Source organism: Beta vulgaris, chromosome 1 (genome assembly GCF_026745355.1).
Source record: "Beta vulgaris subsp. vulgaris cultivar EL10 chromosome 1, EL10.2, whole genome shotgun sequence".
Lineage (NCBI taxonomy): Eukaryota > Viridiplantae > Streptophyta > Magnoliopsida > Caryophyllales > Amaranthaceae > Beta > Beta vulgaris.
The window spans coordinates 44,749,293-44,771,802 of NC_079202.1; the positions used below are offsets into that span (position 1 = coordinate 44,749,293).

At 34.6% G+C, this 22,510-nt stretch overlaps 1 protein-coding gene and 1 non-coding gene across 4 annotated transcripts in view; both read left to right on the forward strand.

Annotated features, from left to right (window-relative positions):
• The first annotated feature begins 787 nt into the window (after positions 1-787).
• On the forward strand, positions 788-894 carry LOC125494445 (small nucleolar RNA R71). The gene has a single exon (XR_007270694.2). It is a non-coding gene; the product is annotated as a small nucleolar RNA R71 (small nucleolar RNA).
• A 19,033-nt stretch (positions 895-19,927) lies between these two features.
• Positions 19,928-22,510, forward strand: part of LOC104892997 (heat shock cognate 70 kDa protein) — a 30,617-nt gene continuing 28,034 nt past the window's right edge. Inside the window, exons 1-2 of one of the 3 annotated variants that reach the window (XM_010679035.4) lie at positions 19,928-20,156; positions 20,240-20,490. In XM_010679035.4, coding sequence (XP_010677337.1) covers positions 20,268-20,490 — 223 coding nt within the window. In that variant the 5' untranslated portion in view covers positions 19,928-20,156; positions 20,240-20,267. Of the gene's footprint in view, positions 20,491-22,510 lie in introns of all 3 variants that reach the window. The other 2 variants (XM_010679027.4, XM_048642817.2) reach the window with 2 other exon arrangements.

Consider the following 22,510-nt stretch of genomic DNA (forward strand, 5'->3'; position numbering starts at 1 on the left):
GGGTTTCAAGCATTTTGTTGTGGGCTTGTAGCTCTTGAAACCTTTGCTCATGGTTTTGGAGAATTTGGTTCATGGATTGGAGTTGTTGGAGAATTTGGAGAGAGGTTGGATCGGGAGATGGTGTAGGTTCGGGATTTTGTTTGGGGAATGGAAGTTGGAGGGAGGTTTTGGGTTGTTGGTCCTTTGATGTGGAGCTTGGTAATGTGTTGGACCCTTGTGAGGAGGAACCACCTTGGTTATAGTTTTGGTTTTGGTTATACCCTTGCGCAAACCCTTGGTTGTGAGCTTGGTTGTACCCTTGTTGAGGTTGGTTGAATCCTTGGGTGTAGTTTTGTTGAGGTTGTCTCCAACCTCCTTGTTGATTGTTCCTATACCCTTGGTTTCCTTGATATCCATCTCCTCTTGAATTATTGCCGCCACATGCTCCGAATGGGTACCTCCACAATAAGAAGTATCATGGTTAGTACCACCACAAATATCACAAGAAAAAGAGTTTACCTGTGAAGGAGTAGACGATGCAAGATTGATCTTGGAGAGCTTCTTGTCGAGTTGGTCCATCTTAGCTTGAATTTGATCCATGAGGTCAATTTCAAACTTTCCGCTCTTCTTAGGTTGAGCACCTCTTCGTCTTCCACCCCATGAGTAGTTCTTGATCACCTCCTCAATTGTGGACTCAAGTTGTTCTTGCGGGATCTTAGATAGTTGACCTCCCGCTCCAGCATCAAGGTTGGCCCATGAAATCGGATCAAGACCATCATATAAGAGTCGCATGAGTAGTTTTTTGTTGAACTCATGGTGAGGGTATGAACGGATCATCTCCTTGAACCGCTCCCAAGCTTCGGCAAGTGTCTCATCGTTCTCTTGCTCAAATGAGGAGATCTTCCTCCTTATGTCCGCAGTCTTCCACTCCGGGAAGTATTTCTTCAAGAAGGCCATCGTAACTTCTTCCCATGTAGTGAGGGAATTAGCAGGCAAGCTCTTAAGCCATGACTTTGCTTTTCCGGTAAGAGAGGACCGGAACAAGTGCATCTTGATGTAGTCAGAAGAGACATCGTTGTGTTATCATGGCACAGATCTCAAGAAACCTGTCGAGATGGTCTAGAGGATCTTCATCTGACCCCCAAAAACTGCTCTGCTTTCACCATCCGAGTATACTGAGGGTGAATGCTGAAATTTGTAGTGGTGGTGGGGAGTCGAATTCCACCTTGAAGAACATAGGAACCCGGATTTCCGAAATCCCTAAACAGTTGTGGATTTGCTTACCCATTTCTGATTCAACTTCACTTGATGTACTTGAGATTGGTGAAGAAGGCTCGGAACCCAAAGTCAAATTTTCCAAATTCTTCCGAAGCTTTCGCAATGTACGGTCGATTTCAGGATCTAGAGGCAATGTGGGTGAACCGTGAGTTCTTCTTCTCATGTAACACAACAAAGCTAAGCAGAGGATTAGCAAATAACAACCACAGTCAAAAAGAAAATAAAAGAAAAATCAACTAAGCAAACTAAACTAAAATATACTTCAATCAATAGCACAATTTCCCCGGCAACGGCGCCATTTTGATAAGAGGTTTTTAGTGTGTCGTTCAGGCACTAAGAACCGCTTTCCAAACAATATTTATAATCCTAACAAGCAATTACTAAGGAATAGTAAGGGCAAGTCAAGGGTCGATCCACAGGGAAAATGGGATTGATTAGAGTCTATCAAGTCTAGACTACCTAATTGAAAGGTATTTGGGGGTTTGAAAGATGTTTGGTAACATTAAGACTAATCTAACACTAGAACAAGCAATATCACGAGTTTAAATATCAAATAAAAGACACTAGAGTTAAGGTTACTAGTATGAATAAGAACGGATGATGATTGTTAATGCGATTGGAAGCAACAAAGACGATTATGCAAGGTTTAGTTTCCCTCTAAATTACTCGAGTCCTCTCTCGAATGGTCCTCAAGAGTAATCACTTAATCAATCAACTAAATCCTCTCTCGAATGGTCTTTAGTTAATTGATTAAGGATTCATAAGTTTGGAAAACCCCTAATGAAGGATCCCCTTAATTTCCATCCAATATCTTGGTATAGAAATTAAGTTGATTCTTGGGGATGATAAAAGAGTTCAAAATCCGATTTAAGAACGTTTGAAATCAAAATACCAAAGTATAAATGTGATCAATATCTATCCTAAGGTCTCAAAACACCAAGTCAATGCATAAACTTCTCCATACATCACAATCACATCAACATCATATTTAAAACCCTAATTCATACTTTCACCCTAACCCTAGATTATGAAACTACTCACTAATCATGGAGTTAAAGCAATTAAACAATGAATCTATGACTAATCTAAGGTTAAACATGATTAAGAAATTATTAAACTAATAGAAATCACAATTATTAAACTAAGAGAATGAAGATCTTAAATAATATAAGAACATAAAAACACCAAGAGAATGAAATAAAAACTAAAACTTTGAATTGAATTGAAGAAAAGTACCTTGAATGTAAATCGAATCACAAATATGATCTCTAATCTCAATTACCAATGAAAACTCAAGTGTTTTCTCTCTAATACAAAACCCTAGAATGTTGTGTAAAAACTAGAATGAAAGCGTAAGTCCAAAACTCCTCTCGAAAAGAGGGTTTAATGATCGTTCTTTTTTTCCGGATCGTGAGGTGCGGGCGCACCAAAAGGAGGTGCGGGCGCACCATGCTCAGGTGCGGGCGCACCAGACCTCAGGTGCGGGCGCACCAGACCTCAGGTGCGGGCGCACCTGAGTCTTCTGCCTCAAGGTGGAAATCTCTCGTCAAATGGTGCGGGCGCACCAGATGAAGGTGCGGGCGCACTAGATGATGGTGCGGGCGCACCACATGTAAGGTGCGGGCGCACCTAAGTCTCCTGCCTCAGCCTGAATTACTTCGTCAGATTGTGCGGGTGCACCACGGTTTGGTGCGGGCGCACCAGATATAGGTGCGAGCGCACCTTATGCTTTGTGCGGGCGCACCAATGTAATCTGTTTTGTGCTCCAGAATTGGTCGATGGTGCAGGCGCACCAGTAGCTTGTGTGGGCGCACCATCGTGTGCGGGGCATACCAAGCGCACCTCAGGCTACCTCTCAGCCTCTAGCTCGTTCCCTTGTGCCATGTCTCGCATTTCTCGGCCCCGAAAAGGGCAATACCTGCAATAGAAACACGAACAAACATGGTGAAAGCATATGTGCTAGAAATTCGATCAAAATAGATCGAAAGTCTAGCAAAATGTCACTATGACCAAGTATGATCAAGTAAATGAAATAGAAGGGAAAAGTGAGGAGAAAGAAGGAAGAAAAGGAGGAAAAGAGAGCTAAAACAAGCCAAAAGAAAGTCATAAAGTGCGTTAGAAACGCACTTATCAATAAGAACCCTTGTTTATATAGTTGAAACTCTTATTATTGTTAAATCACCCCTGTTTGTGTGTTTGAAGCCCATGTTTTTATTAAAACCCCTTTTTGTGTATGTAAATATGCGAAATTACACAATTACCCCGTTAGTGGGCAAAGGTGTCCTACTAACTATTAGCGTTTTGACTATTAAATATTATAGACTATTAAATAATTGAGAAGATTCTCTAAGTATGAATAGTGCCAAGATTCCAAGTGAGAAAGATAAAAAAATAGAGAGAATATTTTTCAAGATTTGGACTTATTTGTCGATTTCGTATGAACCTATTATAAGTGATATGATTTGGTAATTTTTTTTATATGAACCCTGAATCTGTTATATGGTAGTTGGTACTTAATTCTTGTTTTGATTCACTCATAATGTGACATGTTTGACTCGCTTGTAAAAATATTCGATCGTTTTTGATATTAATATGATACATTTACTAAACTTATAGTTCACTAAATATTTAAAAAAGGATCCCTTAATTTGTGATATGATTCATTAAATATACGATATGATTCACTCAATTTGTGACAAGATTCAACCAGTTATTGATATGAATCCATCAACTTGTGATATGACAATGTTGTGATTTACTAATTTTTTTTTATAAAGGCTCCTCCAATCTCATATAAATTTCATGCTATAATATGATTAAGTCAGCTTGTGATACGTGTAATTGAAATTTTGATAGGACTCACTCACTTTGTTATATGGATAGATCTTATTTACTTAACTACTAATCTGATTCACTTAACATATTATATGGTTAAGTTAACTAGTAGCTAAGACGTGTTTCACTTAATTGCTAAGGTAACTAGCTAATAAGTATTATCGCCTGAATGATTTAAAATGTGCGAATATTATCGAATGCACGATTAAGACAAAAGCTGACTATTATCGAAAGTAGAACGACAAGGTTCACTTTAATAATACTATTTTTCACTATCATAAATTGTTGTTAAAATCATAATAGAAAATTAACATTATTTATCATTGAAGAAGCAAATCATATCATAACATCAGTCAATCATATCTGAATGGGGAGGATTTGTGTCCTCATTTTTATCATCATAAGTTCATCATGTTTTTTTAGAATGAAAGTTCAGGGTTGACTATTCTTGAAGGAGTTAAGAATAAACGAAGGAGAGTGAACGAGTAACAATTAGTAGCTAACAAGTAACAATTAGTTGTTAATAAGTAACAATTAGTAGCTAACAAGTAACAATTAGTTGCTATAATATGACTAAGTCAGCTTGTGATATGTGTAATTGAAATTTTGATAGGACTCACTCGCTTTATTATATGAAGGGATCTTATTCCACTCAATTACTAATCTGATTCGCTTAATATATTATATGGTTATTAGTTTATTAAACTAGTAGCTAAGACGTGTTTCACTTAATTGCTAAGGTAACTTATAAGTAACACCTTAAGTATTTTAACTCATGTCACTCATATTAAACTCATATGAAAATAAGAATTAACAATTAATTACTAATAAGTAACAATTAGTAGCTAACAAGTAACAATTAATTACTAATAAGTAATAATTAGTAGCTAATAAGTAAGAATTAGTAGCTAACAAGTAACAATTAGTTGCTAATAAGTAAGAATTAGTAGCTAACAAGTAACAATTAGTTGCTAATAAGTAACAATTACTAGCTAACAAGTAATAGTTAGTTGCTAATACGTAACAATTAGTAGCTAACAAATAATAATAATTAGCTGCTAATACGTAACAATTAGTAGCTAATAAGTAACAATTAATTGCTAGGAAGTGTTTCATGTCGTTGTAAAGGTAGCTAATGCATATCCGTAACAACCATACAATTTCCTATCATAACTCATACCAGAGTGAGGTGAAAGTATAACCATCATTAATTGAATCATATCAGAACATCATTCAATCATAATTATATGTTCTTACTTATTTTGAACATTTATAATAAGATAAATAAATGTAACTATTACAAAAGTATAAATAAATATAATAAAAAATCGCATAAATATTACTACATTACTTTATTCACTTTATTCCAATAATAAGCCGTAAACGGAATAAGGAGTTGATATATTAAATTCAATCATAGATATTGTGTTCTTACTTGTAAGGAGTCGTGAAATACATGACTATGATATTCACTTTATATATGTTATATATGTATGGATTATTTAACTAGAGTAATACAAAAATATTCAACCAACATTCAATGGTATTATTTTATCAAATGCTTATAAATAACCCTTTGTATGTGTTTTTTCATTTATCACAATTCTTCTATATCAATTTAAAAGCGACTACTACCGAATGAACGAGTTTGGATGTCACTATTATCGAATTAACGAGTTTAAATGTGACTATTATCGAATGAACGAGTTTAGATGTGACTATTATCGACTAAACGAGTTTAAATTTCACTATTATCGATTGAACTTAACGAGTTTAATGGACTATTATCGAAATGAACGAGTTTAGATGTGACTATTATCGAACGAACGAGTTTAAATTTTATTATTATCGATTGAACTGAGCGTGTTTAAATGTGACTATTATCGATTCATAGTTGATAAAAACTTATAATATGTTATATAATGATTATAGTTCTTAACACTATAGTTGATAAATCCTTAACTATAAATAGTGAATGATACTTGATACGTTATTATCATATGAGCATAGACACACTATAGTTGTAAATTAAAATACCAACACACAATTATTCTTTAGTGCATCTTAAGTTTTTTTTTTTATCGAATACGAGTTTACGATAACTTTTGTAACTTAAAAAATGAACTTTGAATATAGTTAACATGTTATTGCATACAATTAATTAGAGATTATTAGTTATGTGGTATTTTCATATCAGTTGGCATGTGAATCATGTCCCATATTTGATTAATCATATCAAATGTTTGATGAATCATATCATAACATAAAATACGCAAAGATATATTCAATATTGACAATTTACAAAATCGAGTACTTCATTGACAATTTACAAAATCAAGTATTTCATTGACAATTTACAAAAACGAGTACTTCATTGTATCAAAAGAACTTTGAATGCGAATCTTACATAAAAAAGATGAGAGAGAAAGAGTTAGAGAGAGAAAGAGAAAAGCCAAGAGAAAAAAGCCCCAATTTATCTCAAAATAGAAACCCTAGCCAATCGAAATTGCCTCAATTCCATGTAGTGATCCATTTTGCATCCCAGCTTGCTGCATTCTTGCTGGTTAGCTTCATCATAAGTATAATTATTGGAGTATTCCAGTTGCAAATGATTTCCTCAATTCATTTCGTGATTTTACCCCAATTTGGGTTCGAATTTTCGAGAAATTTCATCTCAATTTCCCGAAATCAATTTCTACTTTCTCAGTTTATATCTTCTATTTCTTTGGTAAAAATCCCAATCCAGTATTTAAAGTGGATCAAAGGTTTCATTTTTCTCCCCTTCAAGTTCAAACTTGGCTTCCTGGCTAGGGTTTGTAGGTTCCGTGATTTCTGTTTCGATGGTGGTTTGGTTTTATTATCGTTTACCAGTGGTGGTTCAAAGGAATTCTTGGCTTTATGTGCTCTTATCATTTTGTTGCTCAGTTGTGTTTTGCGCATGCCGTTCTTCTTCATCTTTGTATTTGAAGATTCTTGGTTTTTGGTCCTTTTCTTCCAAGATTTCAAGTGTCCAATTTCTTGGCTGAAGGTTCAGTTGGCTTATTTTCAACATTGGGTTAGTAAACTTGTTATCTGGTGCATCCAGTTAGCAAATTCAAATCTTCTTTGCAGTGGTGCCAATCCACTTCATGTTTCTGAATTTAATGTGAACAACCAGGTTGTAAGTGTTTTCTTCACTCTCTCTTGGTTAGACCATTTGACATCTGTTCTTTTATTTGTAAGAATGGATGAGACAATTAATTTTTTGCCTTGGATTTGGGTCTTGGTTATGAAAATAATTAAGTCTAGTGATTGTTTCATAAGATTGAATGCTATGAAGGCAGGTGGACTCCCTTTAGAGGGTGTTTTACTAAATGCTTTGTGGATCTTTGAGAAAGTTATTATACTTTTTCTTTTGAATTGGCTACCAATTTATTTCCCTTATATGATTGCGTCCAAAGTCTTGACCAAGCCTCCTGGCTGTTGGGTGATGTCTGTTGTGGTGTGCTACTGGTGGCTCTGTCACTATGTAGCTGCTGCTAGCTTTGTGTGGGATAGAGACTATGTTGAAGACATCAAGTCTTCTCCATTTCAGGGTATATGTTATGAATTCCAGCATCTTCAATTTCCGGAAATTAAAGTTGTTTGCTTTTCTTGTGAAGTAGTTCATTACTGCGGTTTTATGATGTCCATGAAACGGCTTAGGATTGTTGCTCATAAGATTTGCTTGGTATATAAGGGTGAAGAGAAAAGTCTTTTAAATTCATGCATTAAATTGTATTTTTTTCAATCCCATCAGAAAGGTTCATGTAAGGTGAGCAGCAAGGTATGGTTACCTCTCTTAGAAAAGTTTTCACTAGAAAGTTCATCTTTAGAATTAGGTGAGATGTTTAACTTCTTTCTAATTAATATGAAGTATTATGTTTTTTGTTTGTTTGTGAGAATTTTCAGTTTTTATGATTTAATCATAAATTGGCAAGCTAAGAAGGAATTTCAATTCCTTCAAAAGATTGTAATAATTGTCTTCTTTTGGATTCTTGTATTTTTAGAATGCTCATTTTCCGGATGTTGTTTAAAGTCCTACCTCATAGATATAATTGGTTTATCTCTCAACTATACTCATATTGTGCTGGTCTCCTCTGATTTTGGACTGATAGCTCCTTCTTTGTCCAATTTAACGAAATCCAAGCTAGAAAATAGAAGTTATTGGATTGGATTTTGTTGGTTGTTTCTCAAAAATGTATTCCTTTATAACAACTCCGATTCAGGCTATAGAAGCTATTGGATTGGAATCTATCACTCCATTCTAAGCCCCAGAAGCTATTGGAATGGAGAAAATTATTTTTATCATCATATGCCACTAGAAGGCCTTGTCTATTTTGTGCCAAAGAGCTCTGTTAAAGAAAAATGCAATGTCTTTTTGCAAGTTATCATCCACTGTTTGATAAATATATATAGTTTGTCTGCTATTCATTATGTAATGCCATCATTTAAGATCTTGTGGATGTTTCTCAATGTTAGAGAACTTGCCAATCTGAATTTTTTATCATGTAAAGTATGGTTGGAGAAAATAATTGATATCAGGTATGACGAGGGGCAGGACTTAGTTAAGTCTTGCCTTCCAAATGACTATGTTTTATGATTATCAGTAGTTGGAATATAAGAGGTTCGAGGAGACCTTTAGCTATGGAAGAAGTGAAAGTTTTTTGTAAATCTAATAAGATTAAAATTATGATGCTCTGTGAGACTAAAGTGTCAACACCTCCTTCTGAAGGATGTGTTAGGTACTGTGGCTTTACTCATTTTGACTTCCTTCCGTCAATGGGATTAGCAGGGGGTATGTGGATCATGTGGAAGAATGATAGTTGCAATCCTTTTATCCTATCATCCATTACCATTAGTAAAGCTTCCCGTTTTTGGGCTTGTAAAATTGAGCTATTAGCCATTAATTTTAGCTTTATTGCCATTTTCATCTATGCTCCTCCTAATTATAATTCGAAGTATGAATTTTGGGATGAATTAATTGATTTTATTAGAATGCTTGAAAGCCCTTTCATAATATTAGGGGACTTCAATGAGTTAAGCTCCCATTCAGATAAACTTGGTGGGGCTGAATTTAGATTTTCCAGATTAGCTATTATGAATTATTTCTACTCTGCTATCGAATGCATAGAACTCCCTTTTGAAGGGAACCCATATACTTGGCGAAAAACAAGAAGCGGTTCAAATAATATTTTGGAAAGGTTAGATAAAGGAGTTGCGAGTATAAGTTGGCTAAATGCCTTCCCAAATGCAAAAATTATCCATCATCTATTTACTTCTTCAGATCATTGTCCTATATCATTGGAAATCAAAACCCTTAGTAATCTAAAAGCTCCCCCTTTTAAATTTGATAAAATATGGACGACTCGAAAGGATTTTGATATTTTAATCAAGAAAACTTGGTGTCAAAAGTTTCAAGGTTCGAACATGTATTGTTTAACAAGAAAGTGCAAGCTTTTAAAGGAAAAGGCTAAAAATTGGGTCACTACCAGATTTGGTAATATAGCTAGACAATTAAGTAATGTTGAAGGAAAGCTAATTAGAATTCAAAATCAGTTACTTGAACATAATGATTGCCCTCATCTAATTAGAAAACAAAATTTATTGCTGGCTAAGCAAACAAAACTGTTAGATTTTCAAGACTCCTCATGGAAAATCAAGGCTAAGTCTAATAATTTAAAATTTGGGGATGCAAACACAAAGTATTATCATGCGTGTGCTTCGATTAGACGAAATCGTAATTCAATCACTTCTATTAAAGACCCGTCTGAGCATTTAGTTACTCAACCAAAATTAGTAGAAGAATGTATTACTAATGCGTTTAAGAAAAGATTTACTAAGAATATGGATTGTTCCTTTAATTATGACTCTGATTTGTCTTTATTAGAGTGTATAATTTCTGAAAATGATAACATAGACTTATGTGCTGATATATCAATCGAAGAAGTCAAATCTGCTTTGTTTGATCTAGCAACGGATAAATCTCCGGGTCCAGATGGTTTTACTCCTTTCTTCTATCAGAAGTATTGGACTCTCGTGGGGAACTCAGTGTATAGGGCTATTAAAGCCTTTTTTCACTCAGGAAAAATTTTAAAAGAAATTAATCATACTTTTATCACTCTAATTCCTAAAATAGAAGCTCCTTCTAACCCAAATCATTTTCGACCTATTAGTCTTTCTCAACAATTTATAAAATTATCTCAAAAATTATGGCTAATAGATTGAAAGTAGTGTTGGGTCGGATTATTCATCCTTTACAAGGGGGATTTGTCCCTGAAAGACAAATTCAAGATAATATTTTATTAGCTCATGAAGTGTTTCACTCTTTTAAAAATAAAAAAGGAAGAGAAGGGTGGTTAGCTATTAAATTAGATATGGAAAAAGCTTATGATAGACTAGAATGGAGCTTTATTTTTGCAACTTTTAAAAATTGGGTTTTTGTGAGCAATGGATTAATTGGCTCTATCAATGCATTACAACAGTGTCCTTTTCTGTAATAGTTAATGGTATTCCTGGAGATATGTTCTTCCCTTCTAGAGGTATTCGTCAAGGAGATCCTCTGTCTCCGTACATTTTTATTCTATGTGCAGAAATTTTAGCCTCAATGTTTCAAGCTAGTTCTATGATTCTAGTTGATAGGAGTCACTCTTGGTCATTCTAGAGTTAATATCCTTTTTTAACTTTTGCGGATGATACAATGATTTTTGCAAAAGCTAAAGTAGAAAGTTGTCATGCTATAAAATCTATTCTTAACAAATACTGCTCAATGTCAGGCCAACTTGTCAATTTTCATAAGTCTGCTTTTCAATGTACTACAAATACCCCAGTAGAATTATTAAGTGTCTTTCAAAATATTCTCCAGATGGATGATTCTCTATCACTAGGTAACTATTTGGGTTGTCCAATCATTGATAGCAAGGTCACAAATGCAACTTTTAGTTCTATCCAAGAAAAAGTCTCCTCTCAACTTACCAAGTGGAGAGCCAATTCTCTATCCCAAGCAGGTAGAGCCATTTTAATTCAGTCTAATCTGGCTTCTAAAGCTAGCTTCCAAATGCAAAGTTTTACTCTCCCTCTTATATCCTCTCTCATTAGATAAAAACTATAGGAATTTTCTTTGGAATAAAGATCCGAATTCTAAAGCTCCTAATTTGATAGGTTGGGGTAAGATTTGTTTACCTAAAAAATTTGGAGGATTGGGGTTGAGAAAAGCTAAAATTAATAATTTAGCTCTTCAGTTTAAACTCCTTTGGAAAATAATTAGGTGCCTAATAATTTATGGGTCAAACTCGTTAAGCAAAAATATTTAAAACAAGACACCTTATTCACTTATAAAACTAAAGCTAATGTATGTGGCAATGGCGTAACTAATGACACTTCGTACACCTTTAAGCAAGGTCTTAGATGGATGGTGGGAAATGGGGAGAGTATCTCATTTTGGAATGATAATTGGGTGTTTAATTACCCTATTAAAAATAAATACTCACCTAGTATTGGGTCAGAGGAGTTGATGGTAAGTTTTTTCATTACAGATGCTGCTCAATGGAATAAAGAACTTCTCTTAAATTATGTTCCGCTTAGTATTGTGGATGAGATTTTAAAAATTTTTATCCCTTATAATACAATGGCAGATAGGATTTTTTGGGGTCTTACTGCAGATGGAGAATATTCGGTTAAATCAGGTGCTGCTCTGCTTCAAGGGTATGGCTTAGATCCACCCAACCAGGTTAATTTTGCTTGGATTTGGGGTTTGTCCATTCCACCCAAGATTAAATTCTTTTTGTGGAAAATTTGTCAGAATGGTCTCCCCACTAAAAAGAGGTTAGAAATGAGTCATATTTTCCTTCCTTTAGAGTGTGTTTTTTGTAACTACCACTCTGAAGATGACCATCACTTATTTCTTGACTGTCCTTTTATGCATGATGTTTTAGAAATAGTTAATGTCAATGGGGTTTTTTCTCCTCTTCCTATTAATAATAGTGAACTTTCTTTTATTGAGTACTTTGGCAATCTTAAGTCTTCTTTGACTCTTAAGAACCTCAATTTTTATGCTATTGTGTGGTGGTTCATTTGGTATGCTAGAAATAGTATCACTTTTCGTCAGGAAAGCTTTACTCCAGCCAAACTAGGATATATGATTAAAGCTTATATGCATAATCTAGATTGTTCATATTCTAATTTTTCCAAGTTGGAATATAGTCAACAAGTTGTTAAAGAAGCTAAAAAGCCTAGGCCTAGTATTAGTTGGTCCCCCCCTCCTCTTGATTTTGTTAAACTTAATTTTGATGGTTCCAAGTTGCAGAATGGTAGCACAGCTTAGGCTTTGTTATTAGAGATGCTGTGGGGAATCTTTTGCTTAGTGGTGCAAATGCCATTGCTGATAATAATTCCATTTTAGTTGCTGAGGCTTGGGGTCTAAGAGAAGGTATTAGGGGAGCTCTTTGTCTAGGGGCTAATAATATTTCTATTGAGGGCGATAATCTCTCGGTTATTCAAGCCATTAAAAGAGTCTGGAAAATTCCCTGGTCAATTGATGCTCTTATTAATGATGCTTTGGCTGATTTGCTAAAATTTGATAATTATAATATTCAGCATGTTTTTAGAGAAGCTAATTCTGCAGCCGACTGGATGGCACATCATGGCCATTCCACTACGAATCTTTGTTATTGGTTTGAATCTCCTGATATTGCTTTTTCCAAGATCATCCGTAAGGATGCTTTAGGGTGGCCTGTAAATTAGGTCCCTCCCTAGTTTCTTGTTTTTCTGGCTAAAAAAAAAAAAAAAAGAACTTTGATCACCAAAATATATTAACTTCCAACCACACTTCATTTTTTACAATTACATTTCAAAAAATTACTATACAACTTTTCAAATCATACAACATTTACCTTATTAGCCATTCTTTTCGAACTTTTTCTTTTCCTCTTATTTCCATTTCTCACTTCGTCATCCTGTCATCCTGTCATGTTCATCAATTTAAGTAACAACAATAATAATTAACAACAATAATAACACCCAACAACAATAGCGACACCCTCCAAATTCAGTCATTTACCTCCAAACATTCAACTTCTTCATCATAACTCATCTCTTAATACCTCATCATCCATCTATATGCAAAATGTACATCTAAATTGAAATTGTCTTATTTTCTACTTCTCAATCGACATGTTCATATACTAACCAATAACATCGCAATTACACAATAACAATATTAAAAGGATACATATTAAACGCTATTTACCAACATAATTTGCATACTGTTTTCTGCTAAATACATATTCTGCCAATATGAAGATCAATTTGTAAAATACAATCCATAACTGTTTTTCTGCCAACAGTTTTATATTCTGCCAATAACTGTTTTTATATGAATAAATACACATAAATCAATTGAACATAACTAATTTATTAACGAATTACTCTCATAAATAAAAAAAAATGATCTCACACATAACTAAAACACCAAAGATGATTAAGTCTCTCAATTGCCATAAATTTCCCCAAACATCAGCACATTACCCTAATTTCGCAATACTCAGAAGTTTATTCAATTCCAATTCCTAAATAGACCTATTACCTTCTCTGCAACACGAGTTATATACTTCCTCCTCTTACATCTACAACATTATTCAAGTCAACATACAAATGCTAATATTCTAAGTTACTAACATTAGATAACATGTCGTAGCTATGCTCACTCAACTGTGCCGTATCATCGCCCTACTACACTGTAGTTCAAATTGCCAATTCACATTTCAATCTAGCTCATAAAATGACAGAAGATTTCAAATGACCCAATAAATCTTGCAACCACACAGCAACACTATACAAAAAAAACACACACACTTTTCAAACATATAACCCTAAATTGTGACATTTACTTTTCTAAACCACCTATATTATTACTATTTTACTTTACATCTATAACAAATCTACTATTCGCAAAATTCCAACAGTTTCTAAATTTTCAAAACACAATTCAAACTTCATACAATTCAATGCAACTTAGAAAAACTAATTTCCAACTCCAACTCTAGTAAATCAATATAATTATACGAATTTCTTACACAGTAAACCTTTTTATTTCTATAAATCAAAACAATTCCAAGCACTTACATACCAGCCCAAATTCGAAGCTCGAAATTTATTATGGATCTTCCGACTCGTGAAACTACCGCTTAATCACCTGAAATTCCTCATTGCAATTAAACCAAATTCTGATAAATTCAATGTTTGAACTAAATTTCACCAATTCATTAAATACAAAATTATTTGCTTCAATTCAGCAACATACCTATTACCTGATGCGATTTTCAAAACAACAAAGGATAGAGGAGGAGGAGAGTTGTAGAAATGGGCGATTTTCAAAACAACAAAGGACAGAGGAGAAGAAGAGCTGTAGAAATGATTTGTCTTTTTTTTCATCTTCAAAATGGTCCTTACTAACCTTGTATTGCTTTTTTGCTTAAAATTACCATTTTGCCCTGGTATGGGTAACTGCCGCCCCATAACGGGTATGGGTAACTGCCACCCCATACCGGGTATGGGTAACTGCCTCCCCATACCGGGTATGGTTGTATCACGACTCCTTACCATTAGGCTCCGTTTGCTAGCGCGTAAAACGCTTTCCTACAGAACTATTTTTCTCTATTTTCAATTTTACATCATTTGGCTGACAAAAGAGTGTAAAACCAATTTCCCTTGGAGTAATATTACTCTCCTAATGATGGAAAACCATTTTCCCTCAAAATGAAGGGAAAACTGTTTTTCTTATCTTTCTTGTACACTCCTCTCACTAACTCCTTACTATCTCTTTCATTTCATCATTTTTCTTACATTGAACCAAACAACGAAAAACTAATTTTGAAATTGTGTTTTTCATTGTAAATTGTTTTCCATGAATATCATTTTACACTGAAAATGTTTTACGCCCTATCAAACGAAGCCTTAGTGTCTTCATCTAACCTTGTTCTTGTTCCTATAGGAGTGTGGTTAGTTTTGAATTGTTCCAGTCCATATTTTTTCGGTAGTTCCTTGACATATTTTTGTTGATAGATCATTGTTCCTCTTTCGAATTGCTTGATTTGCAAGCCCAAAAAAAGTTCAACTTTTCCTCATTTCCGATTCACTACTCATAAGATCAGGAAACTCCTTACAAAAAAGTCATTAGTAGCACCAAATATAATATCATCATCATAAATCTGGGCTACTAATATGTATGGTCCTTTTAAACGGAAGAACATGGTCCTATCAACTTTTCCTCTAACGAAGTCATGAGAAAGAAAGAATTTTGACAATCTAAATAACTTTTTCCAATAATTCTAATAGTATGAATGACCAGTATGCATTGAATATTCAAACATACCAAGACAGGCATGTCCCAGCGTAAACAATTGACGACATTAAGTACATATTGGATATACACAAGGCTAGGGGTGTTCATGGGTAGTTGACCATTCGAAACAATATTTTGGTTCGCTCTTTTTGCGAATCGTAACCGTAACAATTTATGACGTACTAGCCAAATTACCTAATTAAAAGATATATGATCAGAATTAACATGATAAAGGATGATGGTAATGTTTTATGTTTTCGATTAAATGACATGTTTATGAAATGGTTTTACTATTTCTCTCCTCCCTGTTTGTTAATAAAATGAATTGAAATGTTTTACGATGTTAGAGTAGTATGTTACTGAGCCTCGACTCATGATGTTTTGTTTCCTGTTTTAAGTACGGACGATGATAACAGGATGGCGTAACTGTGAAGAGTTGTTTAGTTTAAGTTTTCCTAAAGCACTTATGGTTTAGTTTATGTCAAACTATGTTAGTTGCTAAATTTCAACGTTAGTCTTTATTGGTGGATAATTATGATGATTTAAGTTATAATATTTTTAAGTTATGAATTTATGTTAGCCTTGTGCTTTCCGCTCGAGAAGTATGACGGTAACGCACTAACCCTCTAGGTTTCGCTGCAAATGACTCTCTAATTAACCTAATAATGATGATTAGAGGTCCGGCGTTACAGGTTTAGCTAGCAAATGTAAATATCTTATATGCAGTAGTACTTATTGAAAAGCTCTTATGTCTCGGTATTCTCACGAGCAATGATTAGGGGTGTGCAAAGGGTAGGGTAGGACCGTAATTTGGACCGGATTGAAATTTGGATTGTACCGGATCAAAATTTAGGCCAGATTGGACCGAGGATTTCGCCTAAAATTAGGATTTCGAGTTTCCGATTTGGTCCAAACCCGGAAAAATTCCGATCCGGAACGGTGGATCGGAATTAGGGGCGCTTATAGCACGAGCCGAGCCCAAACTGTATTGAGCTCGGCTCGGCTCGTTTTTCGTTTAGTTCGGCTCAACTCGATTCGTGAGCTCGATAAGTGAAGCTCGGCTCGAGCTTGGCTTGAGTTTGTGAGCTTTTCTAGAGGCTCGAGCTCGGCTCGGCTCGAGTTCGAGCTCGATTTGAGACAATTAAGAATAAACGAACAGATCATTAAACCAAACAGAAAATTCATATTCGGCATTTGATAGATCTTTTAAAATTATAGACTAAATTCAAAAATTAGCACGAATAAATGTATTTTATTTCAATTTACATGATAAACAAATGCGTTACTCACAAATATAGGTAAATAATCGAAAGTAGTTCTAAAAAGATACAAAGAGAAAAGATGTGAATTGTTTAATGTAAAAAATTGTATAAAAGGATACGTATAAATAACTTTTTATATCTTTTAGCATATAATAACTTTTTAAACCCTTTAAGTAATATTAGTTTTTTATATAAAATAATAATCGAGCCTGTTCATGAGCTTTTTGAGCCGACCTTGACCTAGTTCAGCTTGCCTCGTTAAGGTCTCGAGCCGAGCCCGAATCCGAGACGAGCTACCATGACTCGAGTTTTGACCGAACCGAGCCCGAACTGTTCGCAAACAAGCAGAACTCATTATCACCCCTAACCCAGACGTAATAATTAGTTTTATACATTAATTGTTAACTGGTTAAAATAATTTACTAGTTTTTTTTTACCATATATCCCTAACAAATTTTTTTTAGCACCATATACCCTTTCAACTTCCCAATTCACCATATACCCTCCACTTTTCAAAAAATACACCCACTTATCCTTTTGACTGACGGTGATAGATAGACTTCCGTTAGTCATTAGGCCCTAATTCTCCCGGAATTCTAATTAAATAACCTCAATGAAACCCTAATCCTAACCCTAACCCTAATATAATACACTAACTTGATCCCTAACCCTAACAACCCTTTACCCCACTGCCCCCATCACCCCCTCACAACTACGACCTCCTCACCAATACCCCCTCCCCTTTCGTCGTTGAGCCCCCTTCCCCCTCCTCTTCGTTCGCCGCACCTCAGGCTGGTAAAAGACCGAACCGACCCCGAACTATTTGCAAACAGACAGAACTCATTATCACTCCTAACCCAGACGCAATAATTAGTTTTATACATTAATTGTAAACTGGTTAAAATAAATTACGCTTTTTTCACCATATACCCTTGACAAAAATTTTTTTGCACCATATATCCTTTCAACTTTCCAAATTCACCATATACCCTCCACTATTAAAAAAATACATCCACTTACCCTTTTGACTGACGGTGTTAGACTTCTGTTAGTCATTAGATCCTAATCCTTCCCTAATCCTAATAAACTAACCTAGATTAAATCCTAATCCTAATCCTAACCCTAATCTAATACACTAACTAGGATCCTAACCCTAACCACCCCTTACTCCCACTGCCCCCAGGCCCCATCACCCCCTCACCACCACCACCTCCTTACCACCACCCCCTCACCCTCTCCCTTTCCCCCTCCTCTTCGTTCGCCGCAGCTCAAGCAGGAAAAAGGTTGAACTAGGCCTGCCCGTAGGGCAAAAGAGGCGTACCGAAAGGGGGAGGGGGTTGCGATGCTGCGGGGTGGCGGAAGGGGGGAGGGGGTTGCATGGTGGGGGAAGGAGGGCTTTGAGGGTGTTGGGGAAGGGGACTGTAGGGGTGGGGGTTAGGGTTAGGGTATTAGGGTTAGGGGTAGATTTAGATTAGTTAGGATTAGGAGTAGATTTAGGTTAGTTAATTAGGGTAAGAGGGAGGGATTAGGTATTAATGACTAACAAAGTTTAACGCCGTTAGTCATTAAGGATAAGTGGATGTATTTTTTCAAAAGTGAGGGGTATATGGTGAATTTGGAAAGTTGAAAGGGTATATGGTGCAAAAAAAAAAAAATGAGTATATGATGAAAAAACTGAATAATTTAAATGTATCCTAAAAGTACTAAATATAAAAGTACTTACTTAATCAAATAGAGCTATCGTGATTTATATGCTAAAGTATTAAAATGGTTGATCAACAAAAGTTTAGTAATGTGTACTACTTCATTTAGTAATGTCTAAAATTCACCCGAACAATAATCACACGCAACCAAAAAGTAACACAAAAATATGACTCCATTTGAACGACTCAATTGCCACCTACAATTATTCTCTCTCTATTCCACTAAATTGATACACTTGTATTTTTAATTTTTTTTATATTATTTACGTATTCTATTTTAATTATCTTTTGATATTATAAATAACAAAATACATTGTTACGTGTTGTCTTGTTAAATTCATCACAACATGAAATTTTAGCGAATATGAATTTTTTATAATTCTTACAACTACATAATTAAAAATAATAATGAGTAATCAAAATATTACATGATTTGGAGGCCCCATTCTTTTGGACTGAACTGAACAATCATTGAAATTACCTGAAATGAATAGAAGTGAACTAAATAACATAGAAAAACTGAATTGAAATTAACTGATTTTAATTAAACCGAACTAAAACGAAATTCAGCCAAAAGAACAAGGCCGAAATCTTTTACTTCATCTGCTTCGTTTTAAATACAACAAAGTAATATTTTATATCTCACAGATAATACGCCCATTTGAACCGAAACGGAGGACGTAATTTTCTTTGAGTCGATAGTAAGATTGTGACAAAAGATGTATCCTTTTCTCTTTCTTCTAATTTCACCTTTCTAATTCAGCTTAGAAGAACAATAGAGAGATGGGAAAATGGGGTCAACGATTAGGGAGTCTTCCTTTTCCCGACAAATTCCTCAATTCCACGCTAAGGCTCCGTTTGGTAGGGTGTAAAACGTTTTTCCAAAAAACTGTTTTCCTCTATTTTCAGTTTTACATTGTTTGGTTGGCAAAATAGTGTAAAACCATTTTCCTCTTGGGGTAAAATTACTCTCCCAATGATGAAAAATTATTTTCCTTTGAAAATGGAGGGAAAACTGTTTTCCTTGTCTCTCTTGTACACTTTTCTCACTACCTCCTTACTTTCCCTTTCATTTTCCTTACATGAAACCAAACAACGGAAAACTAATTTTGAAATTGTGTTTTCCATCGTAAATTGTTTTCCATAAAAATCATTTTACACTGAAAATGTTTTACGCTGTACCAAATGGAGCCTAAATGTTAAATGCCCATCATATTTTTACATCCAACGTAGATAGAGAAACTACCCCTATCAGCGAGGGTGGGCGAGGGTGAAGTGGGAGCAACGGAAGTGTGCGATGGAGGGGAGGGTGAGGAGCTTGAGGCAGCATGAGGGAGGGAGGATGGGAGAGAGAGAGAGAGTCGGGCGTGGGAGAGTGAGTGGGAGATGGCGAGGCGTCTAAGGTTGTAAGGGAAATGGGACACCATTCATCAAGGAGTTGCGGTAGTGGGGGTGGTGGGGTGGTGGGGTGGTGGTGTGGCGTTTGGTGGAGAAAGGGAAGCAGTGTTCGACGAAGTGTACATGACGGGAGCAGTAGACGCGGGTGGTTGACTTATTAACAGAAGATATTGACAAAAGCATATTCTAAGCATATTATCAAGGAGGAGATAAGTGTTGACTTATTCCATCCTTATAACATTTATCATGCCTCCTATTCGGACAGCTTGTTAGTCTTGCTCTGGCTAGTAGAAGCCTTTCGCCCTTTTCTACCGCCTGCCTTCCTCTGTAGGCTGTAGCCTGGTCTTCTCTTTAATTTTATTAGTACGATACTACTATATACTTTCTTCTTTTTTTGTTTTACTGAAACTTGTGTATTTGAACAGAGCTGATAGTGAGAGAATAGCAACAAAAATGAGCGAGAACAAGAAAGGAGATTTATGGCCTGCCATAGGAATTGATCTCGGAACTACCTACTCCTGTGTCGCAGTTTGGGAGTGTAACAAAGTTGAAATCATAGTCAATGAGCAGGGCAACCGTACGACCCCGTCTTCTGTCGCCTTCAACGAAAGCGAACGCCTAATTGGCGAGTCTGCTAAGAACCAGGCTGCTCTTAATACTACCAACACCATCTATGGTAATCCCTCTCTCTCCCTCTTTCAGAAGTTAATACAATGGCTAAGTACTTATTTTTATTTGCAGCATTTCGCTTTTAAGGACGATATATCATTTGTCATTGACTTATCTTTATCCCTTTCTGGCAAAAGTCTATTTTTAATTTACTTTTGTTTGCAACATTTCCGATTTACAACGATATATCAATATCCAATAATTTCTTGCAATATTATTAATTTTTACCTTCAGATCTCTTTATCTCTTTCTTTATATACAAGTCCAATTTTTATTTCTCACTATCTCTCTCCTCTTCTTGTTACATATTGTGTGCACAATGTTTTGAAGTAAAAGTGAAGCGAGAATAATGTACGAAGCACACATATTTTCTCATCATAAAATTCAGATCAGACCAATGATTCTTATTTACATATTGTTTTAGATGTTTAATTTTATTTTTTTCGATCAGTCTAACTTATGAAAATTAGATTTTGTTTTGAAAAGTACATATAGATATCTACAAGATCTCATGTACTTCCTTCGATGTGTTTCATAGTACTCGCTACATTTTCCATTGTGGAAGTTTCACTTTACTTGCTATTTTTTTTTTGGGCAATAAACTTTCTCTATTTCTCCTCTTATATGGGTCCCTTTTCTTTTTACTCTCTACCTCTTTTTTCTCCAAAAGTTGATTAGAAATTCGTGAATTGAGAAGTGTAGCAAGTAATATGAAACGGAGGAAGGATATATGGTTAGGTTTAGTTCACTTGAAAATTTCTGATCTGAACTTATTTTTTTTATCTGATCTGATTTACAAGATCTTATCTTTTAGATTTTTCTCAATATATAAGAAAAAATATAGTCATATGGGGTCTTGTTTGATTCGTCTTAATGAGAACTTTATTAATATTTAATTATTATAATTTTTACTAATATGTAATGAAAGATATTTAATAATAATAATAATTTTTAAATATAAGCATGATCTGAACTAATCTGAACTTATTTTTTTCGATCTAATCTAATCTGATTTGACCTGATTAGATCTGAAATAAGCAAAAATAAGGTGAAATGAACATAGTCATATTATTTTCGAGTTTATATTCTCTAGAATTTTAGTGAAATTCTACAAGGTAGAGTTATATCTGAACTATACATTTTAAAATCAAACGCTCATATTTGTGGAACGAAAAGATTTGTGGGTGGATTTTAATGAGATAAAATAGGGGGAATTTTGGAAAGAGAATATATTAGCCATTAATTTTTTATTCAATGGTTAATATTGCTCAAATTTTATCTTGCAGAGTTATTTTACAATTCTAAAGGATCCAAACATTGTATTTTCTTATAAATTAGTGTTAAAAAGGTCAATTACTATTAGGGAGTAAGGACCACACCAGACCACAAAGATCCAAACTATACTAGGCCAGATATTTAGAAAAATTCGGACCAGTTTACCTCATTTTAATTGAAGAGAATATAACAGTAATTAACTAATTCTGTTTTTTACAATCTCCAAGGTAAAATTGTTACCCAGCCTCCCAAGCTTGAGTGTCTTTCCATAGCAATCTCAAATTGATTTTTACTGTCAATTTGGTAACGTGTAAAATATTTTATTGGAAAATTGTTTTTTTCTATTTTTAATTTTATATTGTTTGGTTTGCAAAGGAGTGTAAAACTATTTTCCCTTAAAGTAAAATTGCTCTCCTAGTGATGGAAAACTATTTTCCTTTTCAAATGAAGGGAAAATTGTTCTTCTTCATTTTCCTTATCTCTGTTGTACACTCCTCTCACTATCTCGTTACTTTTCCTTTCATTTTCCTTTCATTTTCCTTTCATGTCATCATTTTTCTTACATGTAATCAAACAACGAAAAACTAATTTTAGAATTGTATTTTCCATTGTAAATTGTTTTACATGAAAATCATTTTATACTAAAAATGTTTTACGCCCAACCAAACGGAGCCATAATCTCAAACTTAGTGATAGTTTCCTATATATATATCGGTCAATATGAGGTTTTCAACAATATGTAATAGGTAAAA